Here is a 17,332-nt window from a genome sequence, read left to right as displayed (position 1 = left end):
ACCCTTGACTTGGTGTGGTCAGCACCACGCTCTCCCAAGTGAGCGAACCAGCCATCCCTATACAGGGATCTGAACCTGTGGCCTTGGTGTTGTCAGCACCACACTCTCCCAAGTGAGCCATGGGCCGGCACTGTGGCTAATCTGTTTCAAACCACAAATGTGATGTTACCCCCTTGCTTCAGTGCTTCAGTGGCTTCCCAACACTGTTAAAATACAAAATCCCAGAGTAGGACTCACAGTCCTGTGTTGCCAGCCCCTTTCGGCCTCAGCTGGTGCCATATTTTTTTTGGTTTCTCTACTTTAGCTAGTGTCATTGGCTTTCTCCATGCTCCTTCCTACATAGGGCCTTTACACTTGTTGCCATACCATGGAAAACCCTTCCCCCTCTTTCTCTGACCTTTTTTCAGATCTCAGATCTAATGTCCTTAGGCAAAGTTACATCCTCTAACTTGGCCTGTGAGAGTTTCTCAATACCCCATGGACCTTTCCTTTAAAGCACTGACTAGAGTTGCCATTTTGTGCCTGGCACAAAGCAGACATTAATATGAATTTGTTGAATAAGATGGCAGAATCCTAAATATTCTTTAGGTCAGTAGTTTGGCAAAAAAGTTGACATTCCAAAGGTAAAGAGAAGAGACAAATGGTTTATTTGGTAACAAGGTGTAAAAAGAAATTCTTAATTCCCCTTCTCTTTTCTGGTGGCTGAACTGAACTGTGGTAGTCAAATGGATGTCAGCACGCAAGAATTCCCTTTCGCAACTTGACCTTCTGCAGAAATGCAAAGATGCCCGAGTTATATGACTTGCAATTATTACTTTCTAGACAGAAGTGCCAACTGTCGTGCTTTCCAATGTATCAGTGGTTGCTACATTCTCCTTCTTGTCTTCAGGTTTCATAGTAGGAAACAGGAGAACTTCCTACAGGAGATAAAAACACACTTTGAAGCTAAGTAGTACTCTGAACACTTTTTTAAAAAGCTATCCACCCATTCCTTTCGCCTGTTTATTACCACTAAAATCTAGCAGAAAAGACATGTGTTCTTTTATTTCAACTCAGTCCCTCTCAGAGGATGGAAAAGAGCAAACACACAGGATTGCCTAGGACACCATGTCAAAGAGTGAATAAACACAAGTTCTATTAAAATTGGATTTCCTACAAAAAAAAAAAAAGAAAAAGAAAATTGGATTTCCTCATCTATAAAAATGAAGTAAGTTTCCACACCTCAAAGGGTTGACTTAAACTAAAAGAGATAATGTAGATGGCTTAGCACTGCCTGGATCCTCAAGTGCAAGTAGTACTTTTCCTGACTCAGGTAGGAGAAACCAAAATCTTGAAAGGTCAGATGCTCTGACCATCCTCCTGTGGAGTGGCACATAACTCCTTTGACTGCTCCTCCTCCAGCCCAAAGCCCTTTCTTTATTCTCTAGGCCCACCATGCCCTGCCTCCAACACAATGGAGCATCTTCAGGGCAGTATGCAATGTGGAGGGCTGCTACGTACCTTGATATTATTGGAGTCTGTGAGAAACATGGTGATGCGGTCTATGCCCATGCCCCAGCCAGCTGTGGGGGGCAGCCCGTATTCCAGGGCAGTACAGAAGTTTTCATCTATGAACATGGCCTCGTCATCACCGGCAGCCTTGGCCTAGAATAGGAAAGAGAACCAGAAGGTGACATTCTTCCAGGAAGCCTCAGTGTCTGAGTGAACACATTAAAACACTCAGAGGGAGTACCATCATGCCAGGGATGTTCCTGGCACTCAGGACTTGCTGGGAATTGGCTTCTGAGTCATTCCAGGATTAAGCCATTTCTTTCAAAGACCTGGCAGTAAGGACTGATTAAATCTATCGCAGAACACATACAAATTTCTCTGATAAAACACCTCCACTATTTGGGTCTCTGAGACTCCAGTGAGACTAATTCTCAGACTCTATGATGATTCCTATGATGCTTCCTAAGAATGTTTCTCCCATTTCTTGAAACCAGCCATCAAAGGCAGTGATAGCCACAAGGCAGCCTATAGGGGCTTCATCTTCTTCATTAATCTGTATCTGCCTATCATCCACCTCAATAAACATATAATGTAAGAAAAATAGAGGCGGCTCCGATTCCCCTGAAGGGAGGAGGAAGCAGAGATGGGGGCCAGCTGCTAAGCTGCCTGCTGCCTGGAGGGGGAGACAGAGTTGTTTTCCAGCCAGTCTGAAGTTGCAGACTCGCAACAAGGCACACACTATCCAGCAGTGCCCTGAGATAAAGACAGGAGCAGAAACCAGACAAAGCCTTGGTGAGACTTCGTACTTGAGACCTCGCATGACACGACATGAGTTGCCCTTGCGACTCATGTCCCCCTCCCTCCCACGTTCCATCCTCTCAACCCCCTCTTAAAAAACCCCTCAGTAAATCTGGGTCTTTGTGATGGCTTTAGCCTGGATATTCTTCAGGTTTACTGGGGAGATGGCTTTCGTCTGACCGTTCTTCTTCAGGTTTACTGGAGAAATGGGTTAGCCCATCTCTCCTTAGTTCACTGGTATTCCTGAATAAAAGCTGATTTCCATTTTCACCAAAAAAAATAAAGGGGGGGGGGAATAAAAATAAAAATAATGTTCTTGTTAGGCAAAGTATTTTGGAGACAAGTGTCATGCTCCCCATATAAATAATCTTAACTAAGCTCCTCTTATATACTGTACCAAAGTCTCCATCTTAAAATGTGACCTCCTCCAGCAAAATCTATGGCTTTACTCTTTATTTCTGCTTAAGTCACCAAGAATGACACACACATCTCCACAGAGCATGGTTAAAACTGATTTTTCTTGGTGAGTCGGCAGTGATGAAATATGTGCCTTTGCTTACCCTCTCCTTCCTTACCTTTGCCTGTTCTTCAAAAAGCTGCCGCTGCCGCATGGGATCATTCAGCTCAGTGTAGGCATTGCATACCTCTTTCTTCATGACAAACAGCTCAAAGCGCTCTGTCAGACCCTCTTTAGAGCGGTGCCTGGGGACAAGAGACCAAGGAGGTGGCTGAATATACAGAACCCTAATGAACTAACACCTGGTAATAGAATTCCTGAATTCTAGTGGACTCAAAACTGTTATTGTTACAGAGTGCAGCCTTGTAACACCAAGGTCAAGGGTTCAGTTCCCTGCACTGGCTAGCCACTAAAAAAAAAAAAAAAAAAAGTTAGATTGCAACCTGAAGCCTGCACGCATTCTCAGCACCAAATCATCACTTGGTACAAGAGCGAGAAGGGTGAGAGAGACCAGGAAGATTTTATTTTCCTATGAAGCCAGTGTGGGAGACCATTACACTGAATCACACCTCCTGTATCCATGCCCTTCCGAAGGCCCTCTCACATGGACTCTGGGCTGACCATATGACTTGGTTTGGCCAATGGGTTATCAGCAGAGCCTTGATATGTGTTTGTACATTGAGATTTATTCTTTTAGGATGTTTCCCCTAGGAACTCGCTACCATGTTGAAAGGAAGCCCAGGCTATGCTGACAGAGGCCAGATGGACAGACCTTGGAGGGCGAGATCCCATGTAGAGAAAACATGTGCCCTAGTAGAATTCCCAGTTGAGAAAAGCTACTTGAGTTACCCCAGCCAACAACACGTGGAGCAGAAAGACCACCCAGTCAACTCACAAAATCTTGGAAATAAACTGTTGTTTTACGTCACTAAGTTTTGGGGTTACAATGCAGCAGTAGGTAAATGAGAAATCATGCTTTGTCTTACCACTTAGCCAAAGGGCTCATTATCTGCGGGTGATCACAGATGAATGTAGGACTGATGCAAGTCACTTCCAAGAACTCCCCGACAAGCTTAATGAGAAAGCAAAGTAGAGCTAGCTAGACCACTTCTAAACAGTATTCGATCACCAGTGTAAATGGAAAATCTCAGCTCCCACCCACATTGGTTCATCCTTTAGGTTTTCAGAGGATGGAAAGGATTAACTGAGATAATACCCATGAACTAACTGACACAGAGCTGGGTATGACAGTTCAGTTTAAGTCTCTTATTCCTCTCTTCAGAGTAGTGGACTGCTCCTCACCACCAGATGAGGACAATGTATAAGGGCGTGGCTTCTCACCTTATCAAGGAGCCTGGCTGTGGTCCGAGGAGGAGGGCATTCAACAGCTTTTGCCACACAAATATCATCAAGAATTTTGCGTGTTTCTGTGATACAAGTGAGGACAGGAGACATCACACTAGGTCAGTAAAAACACATATAAAGAAGAGTGTGTGGGGAGGACAAGAGACATCACACTAGGCCAGTAAAAACATATATAAAGAAGAGTGTCTGGGCTGGCCCGTGGCTCACTCGGGAGAGTGCAGTGTTGAGAATACCAAGGCCCCGGGTTCGGATCCCATATAGGGATGGCCGGTTAGCTCAATGGCTGAGCGTGGTGCTGACAACACCAAGTCAAGGGTTAAGATCCCCTTAACGGTCATCTTTTAAAAAAAAAAAAAAAAAAAAAAAAAGAAGAGAAGAAGAGTGTGTGGGAAATTCTGGATCTGACCCAATCAAATTCAGAGCTGGACTGGAAGGAGGGCCATACAATGGAAGAATGTCCCTCTTTACCTTCAGTTTCAAAGAGATTAGATTCTGGCAGCTTCACCCCCAGGGCCTTCTCAAGCTCTTCTATCATGCTGATTCTCCGGAAGGGCGGGGTGAAGTCAATATCATAGGCTTGGCCCTCGGGGCCATCAGGGTGGTATCTGACCTTGTAACCTCCTGTAATGTGCTTCACCATCCCTAGGACAGAAGCCATTATTAAAAAGGATGAAGCCCAGGAAGCCCTACTCTGAAAGCAGCACACCAGACCCCAAGACAAGTGGGAAAAACAGAGCAGGAGTCACCTGAAAACATCTTCTCAGTGATTTCCATAAGATCGTGATAGTCTGCGTAGGCCATGTAGAACTCACAAGTGGTGAACTCAGGATTGTGAGTCAAATCAATCCCTTCATTCCGGAACTGGCGTCCAATTTCATAAACCCGGTCAATGCCACCAACCACCAGCATCTAACAAAGCATAGCCATGGTCACAGTAATCCTGTCTTAACAGCTTTGGAAAGTTTCTGTCATAACTTGGTTTACACAGTTTAGGCATGCTCTCAGGTCTCTATGCAAAATGCCTAAGTACCCTGCTCTCTTCGGACCCTTATAGACAGTTTTTCTTTTTTGGCTGCCCAAGCCTTCTAAATATTCTTTCTGCAAGCCTTCTAAATATTCTTTCTACGTCTTGCGCTTCCTCCACCTTGTGACCCCGAGCCTTTTCCAGGAAGAAGCCTCTCTTGGGGTTGAGCTGCAGGTATGTGACCAAAGCTCTACCAATCGGATACACCTGTAAGACCTCAACATGAAGCTACTCAAAGAAGATGTAGGTATTCGTCAGAATTCATTCTGGTGAAGGGGGCAGAGATGTCTAGCCTTTGGAGGTAGTAGCAGCAGAGGTCCTAGTGGCAGTGATCTGTGCCTAGTGCCAGGTTGTGAGTTGTGGTAACTGTGCCTAGTGGAAAAGATACAAAGTTCTCCATGAGAACAGCTGAGTGATATAATTCAGAATCAACCCTAGTTGTGTGGTCTCCAAGTCTGAATCTCTGATCCTACTGGAAACTGAGCTTCCTTACACAGCTGAGTAAAATTTTGTTTTTCTTTTTCTTTTGGTGGCTGGCTGGTATGGGGATCCATGCTGAGAAAAATTTTCTTTTGCTTAAGCTAGTTATAACAGGTTCTGTTGTCTGCAATTAAGAATCTTTTTTTTTTTTGCAATTAAAAATCTTGAATGACAGTCTTTCATATTTACTGTGATGATTTGAAGATACATTTTTAAGTGATTTGAAGATATTTACTTCTAACTTCCAGAGACAGATTAAGCTTTTTTTCTACAAAAGAATAAAATCAGAGAGGGTCCAAGAAAGACTATAAACTTAAAAGTACTAAGGGAACCAAAGAGTAAGGAGGACCTGCACACCTGAGAAAGATAATCTTTTTGTCCTCTGCCCTGCAATGTTCTAGTGATCTTGTAAAGAAATTTTAGAAATGTTACTTATACTTGGAAACCCGACAAATAAAAACACTCCCCTGGTTGTTCTATCTTCACTGTTCCTATTATTTCTGACTGCATCTATCTATCCAGTAGTGTTCTAGCCTTTTGCTTCTTTAAGGGAATGGGGTGTCTTATTATTGACTACCTTATGGTAGAGTTCTGGAGCAATTCTCATGTATAAGTTCATGTCCAGCTCATTGTGATAAGTAATAAAAGGCTTGGCCACAGCTCCCCCTGGGATGATGTTCATCATGGGCGTTTCAATCTAAAAAAGGCAGGGAGAAACATTTAGTCCTCAGACAACCAGAGGCCTTGGGAACAGCTCATGCTCTGCACATAATATAGTCTAAGCCTGTTATATTCCAAAGTAAAAGTTAGTAAGTTAAGTAGTAATGTGCAAGTGCTTGACAAAAAAGGAACACTTGATTTTCTAGAACAGTGTCTCAATTTCCATTAATATTAAATATCACTTAACATAGTACCAGAAACTTTCAGAAGCTCTAAGTGGGGATTTAAAGGGATACAGCCTTTCCTGAGTTGGAGTATTTACTAAAAATTTAACTGCTCATATCCTTTGACTTAGTTATTCCACTTCTAGAAATCCATCTTACAGAAACACTTGCACATATGCACAAAGATGTTTATTAAAACATTATAGAGGGCCAGCCCGTGGCTCACTTGGGAGAGAGTGGTACTGAAACACCAAGGCCATGGGTTCAGATCCCTATATAGGGATGGCCGGTTAGCTCACTTGGGAGAGCGTGGTGCTGACAACACCAAGTCAAGGGTTAAGATCCCCGTAAAAAAAATAAACAACAACAAAAAAATTACAGAAGAAAATCAGAAGTTAAAATATCAACAGGAGAAAGAAATAAATCATGCAGGGGCCGAGCCCGTGGCGCACTCGGTAGAGTGCTGCGCTGGGAGCGCGGCGACGCTCCCGCCGTGGGTTCGGATCCTATAAAGGAATGACCGGTGCACTCACTGGCTGAGTGCCGGTCACAAAAAAATGACAAAAAAAAAAAAAAAATGAAATAAATCATGCAGCATTAAGAAGGTATGCACGCACACACACACAGACAGACATGCAAAGGGCTCCAGAATATATGAAGTGGAAAAAAAAAGCAGGTCCATTATAACAGTGTGACATCATTCATATTTAAAGCAAAAAACAAAACCCCTCCAAAACATTTACACACGTATATCCCATGAATGTATGTATGTATACATGCATACTAAATGGCGAGGGAGGAAACATATCAAACTCAAGTTTGGGCAGGGAAGTTAGCTGGGAGAAGCAAAAGAGTACTTTCAGTTTTGCTTAATTTTTTTATTGTTTGGATTTGTTTTACTTGCTTTTCTCATACAATTAAAAAATATTTTTTATTGCTACAAAAAAAGCAAAATTACTTGATAACATATTGAACATGGCATCATTGGCACATGGATGGCCCTACACCTTGTCATCATCTTGGAATTCAGGTCCTGCCTTCCTAATCAGGGCACTAAATAAATAAGGTAGAATAAAGACACTGGCAAGAAAGGGGACGTGCTCATTAAGTATGAAGGACACTGACACAGGACATGCCTTGAAAAAGGAAGGGAAGGGATAATAAGAGGCAGGCATAGCAAAGCAGCTATGTCACTTAAGAAATTCTCTATTACCTCTAGGAACCCCAGCTCATCCAAGAAACTTCTTATATATGTGATGATCTTAGAACGGATGATAAATTTCTGCCTCACAAAGTCATTCAGGATCAAGTCTAAATACCTCTGACGATATCTTGTTTCCTAAACCAAAAGCATCAATTAGAAATGACTGCGATGTTTAATTCAGTGGTGTGATAAAACAAATGGAATGCATCTTTGTTCTACAGCTAGGAGGCCATGAGAGCTTACCTTATCTTTGAGGCCAAAATGAAGGTGAGGTAGCATGTGCAAGCAGGGAGACAGCAGTGTGATCTCGTAAGGTATGATGCTCAGCTCACCCTTCTTGGTTTTCCCAGGATTCCCCTGAACTCCAATTATGTCTCCCCGACGCAGTTTGTTATTGATATGAATAAATTCTTCTTCTGATTTATAATTTCTGAATGAAAAGAAATGTATATATTCAGTATACAATAGTTCAAATCAAAATAGACCTCTGGTTTACTCTGGAACCCCCACTCAGCTGTTAATACATAGTTAATGTGAGCCCAAGAAGAATCTCAGATTCAGGGGCAACTATTAAAAAGAACTGTCTTTTATTTTTACTGTTATACAACTTGAGAGCAGTTATTACTTTCCAGGTGACGAGGTGGCCTTTTTGTCATCTTCTCAGCCTTACCCAATCACATCCCACTCTCTTACCCTAACTTCAAATACCAATGGAAAAATAAGACCATATCAGCCTCTGTCCCCAACTGTGTCGATCTAGACCAGCCTAGGAAGGCCTGTTAACTGGATATTTCTCTATACCTGGAATTGGCCATGACTTGCAACTTGACCCCCTCTCCTCGAAGGTCATAGAAGATGAGCTTTCCCCCAGAAGCTCTTTTGGCATGGATCCTACCTAGAAAAAGAACAGCAAAAATAGTGACTGATGGAACTAGAAGCCACTTCTTGCTATCAGTGCCAAAAAAGCTTCTGCATTTTTTGGTCAGAGTAGAACATAAATCAGAAACTGATTTTAGCCTGAGGTCTAACCACTGCCTTTTTCTTCATGTCAATGATTCCCATTCGAACCAGTTAAAGATGGGCAGGAAGACATGGCTTTAAAGATGTCCACTGGATTTCTAGAAGACAGCAATGCTGGTGGCAGCATAGTCTTTGCAGCTTCCTGAATCCTCACATATAAATAGAATGGCAAAGCAAAAAACCCAAGGACAAAATTTACAACAAAATTATGTGGGAAGATACTCCAGGGAGACCACAAATACAATAGATAGGTCAAAACACCAATAGCCACAAGACCTCCATGTAGGGAAAAAGCAATGGGAAGGAATGGGGCATCTGATGAATCTGAGAACTGGAGAATCCCCAAAGAGAAAAATGTATTCACTGGAAAATGTGAATATTTTCCTTCAGGCTAATTGGAGATAGCTGAAACTGGGAGGGGATGTGACATTTCCATACAGGTGAGGGCTGCATTACAAAGGTCTAAAGGGGATGGATTTTGATCCCCATACCAGCCAGGAGCCATCAGTCAGTCAGTCAGTCAGTCAATCAGTCAGCCAGTCAGTCAGTCAGTCAGTCAGTCAGTCAATCAATCAATCAATCAATCAATGGGATGGAGCAGTGTAGCCCCCAGTAACTCCTAAACTTAACAGCCAGACTCCCTTCTAGGACAAGGCCCTACAAAATTGAACAGGACAAGAAAAACAGAGACAAAGGAAAGAGAAGGCCCGATAAAAGTGAAGAAGGGAAAGACAGCCATGAAAAATCCCAGAAAGCAAGCTGCTACATTTCTGAACACTTCACAAAATCAACAAAAGAAGGAGCTCAGTGAAGTTGGAAAAACTATCTAACCAGGAAACATTCAGGAAAACTAATTTTACGTAAAATTAAATAAGTAACATAAAAATAAATAAGCAACATAAAAACACTGAGGTTAAATACCATACAAGGTTATTAAAAGAGAATAGAAAGAATAACATTGCTATTGACAAATAAAAGCTCATGAGAAAGACATGCTCAGAAAAACAGAAAAAATTCTAACACGATTTCACAATAAGCTAAAAGATATTCAGTATGACACAAAACATGAAAACTAATTAGAATCAGAAAAACTAAGAAACAAGGTGACAACACATGAAAGAATTAAAGTAAATTAAAGAAAGAATTAAAGAGAAAAATCATTTCAGAAATGAATACTAAACTAGAAGGAAATGAGTGACTAAGTACAACAAATGCCTTAAGAGAAACGTAAAGTGAAAAGGAAAATAAAATTTAAAAATCAAAGTACAAGGAAAGAGATAAAAAGGATTTGAGAGAAAGTGACAGTTACTGAAAAGAGTCACCACAGATCCAAAATATGTATAAAAGGAGTCCCAAAAGAAAACCAAGGCAAGAAACAGAATAAACACAAAAAATTAAATTTAAGAAAAATTTCTGAAAATATAAAAGACTTAAAAATACATATTTAAAGGGCACACTAGGAGGGCTGGTTAGCTCAGCTGGTTAAAGCAGTAAGATCAAGGGTTCAGATCAAGGGTCAGATCCCCATACCAGCCAGCTGCAAAAAAAAGTAAAAATAAAGTGCACAATGTATACATGAGAATACTGAACCAGAATGACTAACATCAAGACATATTTTAGTAAAATTATGGGACTTTAAAAAAAAAAAAAAGGAAATCCTTTGGGCATTTAGGTATTGACAGGGGTTCTCTCTGGGTGGTACAATTATGGGTAATTACATTTTCTGGGGGGTGGGAGGGAGTGGGGGATGAGGAAAGGTTGGTAGACCAGTACAAAGTTACAGTTAGATAGGAAGAATAAGTTCTGGTGTTCTACGGTGACAATAGCTAATAATATTGAATTGTATATTTCAAGACAGCCACAAAAGAGGCTCTTGAATATTATAACCACAAAGAAATGATAAATGTTTAGGTGGTAGATATGCTAACTATTCTGATTGGATCATTATACAATATATGCATGTATTTTTTTTTTTTTTTTTTTTTTTTTAAAGATGACCGGTAAGGGGATCTTAACCCTTGACTTGGTGTTGTCAGCACCACGCTCAGCCAGTGAGCGAACCGGCCATCCGTATATGGGATCCGAACCCGGGGCCTTGGTGTTATCAGCACCGCACTCTACCGAGTGAGCCACGGGCCGGCCCTATATGCATGTATTGAAACAACAAACTATACCCCATAAAAATGTACAATGAAAAAAACACTTTCCTCCCTTTGCTTCTTTGAATATTCTACAACTAATAGTTTTATTATTATTTGGGGGTTTTAGGGAGACAAGGAAAAGATAAAATAGAATTATAGTTGCAGTGCAAAGCATTCTCAGGCCAAAGATTGGAATTCTTAGGAGTCTGGGGTCATGGTTCCTACTGAAGGGAAGTCCTTATAAAGGATTATGAACTAGCAGCATCAGGCCAGAAATTCCCCTCAGAGAATGCCTCTTTTTTTCTGGCATCACTGCTTCTGGAATATGGTCCCATGTGTTTGGGCTACTCTACTTCTTTCTGTGAATAAATGTAATGGTACTGTTCCTAATAAATTAACCTCAGACAATGACTATTTGAGAGTAAGACCAACCCATACCTTCTTTAGTGCTACTAAAGAGGCCTGCCCGCTATGGGGGCTCAGCAAACTGTCAGTCTTCCTACCTGCCACCCTTAAGGTGATGTCACTCAGGTGGTCCCCAGGCTGCAGGTGACTATATTCTTGGATGAAGTGAGTAAGCGAGATGTCTACATGGAATTTGTGTGGGTATGGGTCTTCTCCGTTGACCTTTAGTTGGTGAATTGCTTGACTGCGAATTTTATAGTATTGCTGTCAAAGGAAAAAAAGAGCCCTTGAGAAGTTGAACCTGATCAGAGCAGTGGCCCATCTAGCAAGTACTGTATTCTGCCTCAGAGTGGCCCCAACACATTGAGGTTTTCCTTAACCAAGCCCACTGCACTCTTGAAATCAAGGGATTGAATATGGAGTGATATCTGTACTTAAAATATGTAGGATGGCTAAGGCAAGAATTCCAAAATGCAAGATTCAACAAAAAGAAAAACTGGAGTCCTACCTAAAATAATAAAAGTTTAATTGGTATAGGTGGCGATGGTCACCACTTTTGTGGACCACATCTACATGGTGAATAGCTTATCTACTTAACCACTCTCCTATCCCTATTAGACTTTTTTCCAAGGCAGGCCCATAGGGAAACAAGAAATATACTACGGTAGAGGACAACAAGCTTTTCCTGACGCAACTTCTCAACTCTGCTGTTGTAGCGGGAAAGCAGTCTTAGATACATGTAAACAAATGGGCATGGCTGTGTTCCAGGACAATTTTATTTACAAAACCAGGGAGAGGACAATGAGGTGGAAGAGTGGTAAGGTGGATCTGGCCTGTAGAATGTAGTTTGCCAACCAATGGTCTAAAGTAAACTCTGGTCCATCTTTAGGGAGACACTTTCTCTCTGAGGCTGCTACAAGGCCCCGCTAGTTCCAAGGAAGAATAACCAGTCACTTGGGGGTACTGGAGTCTCCCAAATGCCTGTTGGGAGTTGATACAAAAAACACTCCTTTAACCAGATAAGCAGTGACCCAGGACCCAGTGCCTATTCATCTTCTTAGTCACTGATCCCTCCTATTGTTTGGTCTCAAGGAATTTGCCATAAATCTCATCAGAAGCTTTCCTGTGCCCAGCCATGCCAGCGCAGGGGACTCACATTTGGGTCCAGGGTCTCCTCCTCTGTACCCACACCATTGTCAGTAGTGTGGTTAGTGGCAGCAGCAGTGGTCTGGCTTAGCTGTTTCTCACTGAGCTCTTTCTGCCTGGCCTCCTTCTCTGCCACTTTCTTCTCAGCTTTCAGGCGTCTCTTTAGCTCACTGTTGGGAAAATGAAAATATTCAATGTTATAGTTGTCTGGACAGTCCTCTATGTTCTGCCCCACAGCCACTTATCAAAAATATAAATAGCCTGGGAGATATGCTCTCATTCAGTTTTACACCCCCAACTTCACACTCCCAACTCTAGTCTCTTAGTCACTGAACTCTACACATGAACTCTATAAGTGAAAGAGACAAAGGAAAAAGTAAGTTTAGAAAGAAGACGCAAAAGATCACACTCTTTGCTTTCCAGTCTCAGGTCCTTGGCATAGGGCCCAACTAAAAGCAAGATGCACCAGGACAAAGAAAATCCTATGTATTCATTTATATTTTGAATAGAAAAAAGGTTTTCTAGAAAGTGAGCAAGATAGGCTTTTCTCCAGCTAAGTAAGCTAGGGAGCTCCTTGAGGACAGGGAATGAATCTTAGTTGTCTGATACCCCCTGCAGAAGATTAAGTTCCTATAGTACCAGATTTAATGTGTGATAAGGCAACATCTCCAGCTCTGTCTGTCACCTCCTCTCTGCCCCTCCCGGAGGAGTAAATTAGGTTGGGGGTTGGGGAGAGCTGGCTCTTCAGAGTTCAAGGAGACATCCCATGGACAATCTCTCCAAGAATAGCTCTCAGCATTGGTCTCACTTTACCCACTGGAGCCTGACTTTGACAAACGAGTAGAACAGTGTACAAAGCAGCACAGTATAGAGGATAATATACCATCTTTGTAGTCAGATTGCCAAGAACTAAATTCTGACACACATACCAATTATGTGACATTGAGCAAGTGACTTAACTTCTTCACATCTGTAAAATGGAAATAATAAGACAACCCTCACCGGTTGTTGTGAGGATTGAGATAAGGTTTGTAAAGGGATGATCCTGTACATAGCATTTGGTTAGCACTGAAATGTGAGCTATTCTAGGTATCCCTCAGTATCTTAACCCTTCACTCTGCAACTAGTACAGAAACCGTATAGATTTGGAAACATTTCAGGTCAAATCCCTTGCTATCCAAACTCTTGGTACTTGTTACCTGAGACTCAAAACCCAAAGTGATACAGACAACTCCGTACTCCTTATGATCTGAACTTGCTATTTAAACCCAGAAACAAAAGAAATTTGAGTAGAAAGAGATATCCTCATTATTCAAAGAGAATTTATGGATTATTCAAACCACTGATGATAATAGAATACTCTGCAACAGTGAAGCATGGCAAAAAATCCCAAGTCATGCTTGTACATTGTCTGGCTTCAGGGCACATTCTTTATTTAATCCGAATTTAGAACAATTAAGAAAAAATTAATTGGAGATTTGAGTTGATCATCTTTTAAGTAAGACAAACTGATTCTGATGGCTTCAAAGTAGGGAAATCTTTCTAGATATAACCTGTCTTTTAATAGTTGTAAAGACAACCTTTCCAAAACACTGTGCTATCATACTGTAATTCAGATCTGTCATGCTGTGATTTAGTCAGTGGGCATCTAAGGCTATCTAATTCTTCCCAGGATTAAGATAAACCTATTTTCCATTCAACTAGGTGTTCCTCTTAAATCAAATAAATCCTAAGGATAATCTAAAAAAGTCCTAGGGATAGCACCAAGACAAGAAACCAAATTAATCTCAGGAGCAAACGAAATCTCAGAAAGACAGAAAAGGGAAAATAACATTACAAATTCTTTATTCAAACAAGGGTTTTGTTCTCAGCACTGTTCTAGAATAGGATCCACAATTCATCTCAAGGAGATGAAAGGAGAGAATTTAAATTATTAAAGAGAAAATGAGAAAAGACACTAGTTTTAGTAGTAGATCTCTTTGTTTCCTTAGCAAGACTTAGCCAGGGGCTTAACAGATATGGAACAAAGTAAGGAAAGGGTTTTTGCTCCCAGAGCAATAAAGAAGGTAACGGGCACCAACCTTCTTTTACCAGAAAGTGGCTTGTCCTTGTGAAGCGCTGTGAAAGGAGCAAGTTGACCCAGTCGCAGTTCCCTCTGACCCCACTCTGCCCAGGAGGTTTGGCGCAGGGACCCCCTAACAAGCCTTACAGCAGCTTGCGTCAACATGGCAGAACACCCTGGAACTAATGATTACCACCACCTAGCAGGAAACACAGAGATGTGGTGTCAGACGGGACAGCTATTATACATACACCCAACCAACACTCCTATGGGTTGGGGCAAGGGGGCTGTGTTTGCACTACCTTTTAGTGTCCCATTTAACTTAAGACCCTCTTAACTGATAGCAACCCTGTAACTGACAATGTTCTCAGTCTGGCTATGAAAAAAGGTGCATATCTGGAGTCAAAAGTTAACAGCAGGTCAATCAGTAGCTTACAGGTAGGAATGATCACAACATTCTAGAATATGGGAGACAGGATGTGAGGTAGTGTTCCTGAGGTCCCTGAAGTATGTTTTCATCTTGTAGAGAAAACAGTGTTTTACTCTGGCTACAAGATGGCAATGGGAAGCACATAAAATAAGAGAAAAATGTCACTATCAACTGCAAACTCTAGACAAAGTTAAAAGCGAGCCACACAAAAAACACCTCCAAGTCAAAGAAAAGACTTGTTTGAAGTTTTAGGAACAAGGAGGAAAGAATTTCAGGAAGAGTCTTAGACTACATTATTTTTATACATTATTTAACACTGGAGGGCAAAAGAACAGCAGGATCACGCTCTTTACTGTGTTCAAGTAAATTTAAAAGGGATCTTTCATTTGGGAATGAGTCTTTGAGCAGGCAGCCCATCTGTTTTTAAACTTGGGGGTAATATGTGGCATAAAATGGTGCTCACTAAAGATTTCAGACCAAGGAAGTTCTAAGAACAATTAAGAAACAGAAAGAAGAGGGAGGAGAGGGAGGAGGGAGGGAGGTTTCGTTAATGGGCCACAATAATCAACCACATTGTATATCGACAAAATAAAATTTAAAAAAAATTTAATAAAATAATATAAATAAAATAAATAAAATAAAATTTACACAACACACACACACACACACACACACACACACACACACAAACAGAAAGAAATCTTAATCATAAAAAAGTTATTTTAGCCCATGGTCACTAGAAGAATATATAGCATTACCAAGATTCTTTCAGACAATGTGAGGCAGTACAGTGCAGTCAGTATAAACAATATGTTCTGCGGAGTTATGGACTTGATTTTAGACCTCTATTCCAGAGCTTTGCATCAGTGCTAGACCATACTTGAGGCACACACACTTTAGCAATTCATTTAATCACCCAGGGCCTCAGTTTATTAATTGGAAAGACGGACATTAATGCTTCTCTTGCAGAGTTATTATTCAGATTAGACAGAAATCTTGTAGAGAGGTAGCATTGTGCCTGGCACATAAAAGCTGCTCAAAAAAGTGGCAGCTGTACTGAATCTAAGAAAAGTCAGTAGAAAGGAATTGAACAGTTTTCTCAATTTATATTAAAATTATACTCTCAACTGGAAACTTTGCTTTCAAGGCATCTGTTCTTTACAACCCTAAAATTCAATTACTGATGTACTACATCAAAGTCCATTCAATTTTCCCTAAGGTAGAAGTCCAAAACCAGATTCCAAACATTTGTAGAAATCCATCAAATCATTCTAATGAAGAACAACTTTTTATGATGATATCAAACAATACTTCCAGACATTCCTCTTCTCATTTTTCTTAAACATTAGAAGCAAAAACCCAGAGAGACACAGAAAAATGTGTCAATTCTTATTCACTAAGAGACTAGAGCAATTTCCTCAGGGTTCAGCAAGAGGATTAAGCCTTAATGCACTAAGGCAGCCATGGTTTGTAATAATGTCACTTTTCTGCCATGACTCTGAAATGATACTAATTGCGTATCATCCTTCAGAGACTTGAGAAAACACTCAAATCATTGCCCGTGTACTGTGGTTATTTACAGAATATAAGACAGACAGTTAAAGGGCGGCTAATTTCAATATATTTATGTTAACCTACACACTCCAAGGAATTGAGGTGGTTAACAAAGATATATCTGGCAGTGCTAAGGGGAGCATGGTGTACTCGGTTGAATAAGACAGTATCAACTGTTAGACATTGATCACTAACTTAATACTCACAGATCCTTTGAATAACCCATATGGGTAGGTGCACGACAGTTTGAAATCTGATCCCTTTTAATAAGTTATGCTCAGAATGATGCTGGTGAGGCCAACGAAATTTTCAAGGTCTTTCTGAAAAGCTAGGATATTTAAAGTTTCTCCAACCTTCTCATTGGGAAGTGCCTCAATAAAAGAACGCATTTCTCAGAAGAAGGGAGGGAAAAAAGAGTAAGTTTCGCTTTCATTTTCTGTCACCTCTCAGTTCTGGAGCTCGCATTCTCCAACTCCACGGCCGCGTTTTCTTACTTGGCAAGTACGATAGGAAGGACCCTGCCAGCGCCAGCCGGAAGCCCCGGGGCATCCCAGATAATGCAGTTTCCGGGAACAGCGGCTACGTCCCAACGTGTGCGTACCCACAAGAGCCTGCAGAAAGGTCCCCCGACACGGCCGAGTCGGCAGAAACCTCGAGGCGCTTCCCAGCCCGGACTGTCATACCGCAAAGGCTTTAGTGACCCGCGGCAACACTTACTTCTTGCTCAGTTTCGGCTCGCCGTCATCCACTGTCATCTCAGCCCCCTCCACCGCGGCCATCCTCCCAGAGGCCCCGAGCAAAAAAAGACGAGAGAAGCACGACAATTTTCGGGTCAGGGTGGAAGCCCCGCCTCTTCCGGGTGTGGGGGTCG

General features: G+C 41.5%; 1 protein-coding gene across 2 annotated transcripts; it reads right to left on the bottom strand.

Moving 5' to 3' along the window:
• Nucleotides 1–624: 624 nt before the first annotated feature.
• On the bottom strand, nucleotides 625–17,312 carry KARS1 (lysyl-tRNA synthetase 1). Of its 2 annotated transcripts, XM_063110127.1 has the most exons (15): nucleotides 17,179–17,256; nucleotides 14,497–14,676; nucleotides 12,426–12,585; nucleotides 11,368–11,533; nucleotides 8,505–8,598; nucleotides 7,947–8,133; nucleotides 7,713–7,838; nucleotides 6,193–6,312; nucleotides 4,858–5,020; nucleotides 4,580–4,753; nucleotides 4,088–4,173; nucleotides 3,733–3,818; nucleotides 2,865–2,991; nucleotides 1,501–1,644; nucleotides 625–917 (listed from the first exon to the last, which is right to left on the bottom strand). In XM_063110127.1, the coding sequence occupies exons 2-15, from the start codon at nucleotides 14,640–14,642 to the stop codon at nucleotides 819–821; spliced, it is 1,878 nt and encodes a 625-aa protein (XP_062966197.1). In that variant the 5' UTR covers nucleotides 14,643–14,676; nucleotides 17,179–17,256; the 3' UTR covers nucleotides 625–818. The 2 variants fall into 2 exon arrangements, with proteins under 2 accessions (XP_062966197.1, XP_062966198.1); XM_063110128.1 differs by lacking the exon at nucleotides 14,497–14,676 and having other exon boundaries at nucleotides 17,179–17,312.
• Between the last annotated feature and the right edge of the window lie 20 nt (nucleotides 17,313–17,332).

This window comes from Cynocephalus volans, chromosome 10 (genome assembly GCF_027409185.1).
Source record: "Cynocephalus volans isolate mCynVol1 chromosome 10, mCynVol1.pri, whole genome shotgun sequence".
Lineage (NCBI taxonomy): Eukaryota > Metazoa > Chordata > Mammalia > Dermoptera > Cynocephalidae > Cynocephalus > Cynocephalus volans.
This window is presented reverse-complemented; position numbering and strand designations above follow the sequence as displayed.

Excerpts from the sequence above, each read along its gene's own strand:
- KARS1 (XM_063110127.1), bottom strand. The coding sequence starts at position 14,642 with ATGTTGACGCAAGCTGCTGTAAGGCTTGTTAGGGGGTCCCTGCGCCAA. Across the intron at positions 8,599-11,367 it reads CATCACCTTAAGGGTGGCAG|GTAGGATCCATGCCAAAAGA; the intron begins GTAGGAAGACTG and ends TTCTTTTTCTAG. Across the intron at positions 4,174-4,579 it reads TAATCTCTTTGAAACTGAAG|AAACACGCAAAATTCTTGAT; the intron begins GTAAAGAGGGAC and ends CTTGTATCACAG.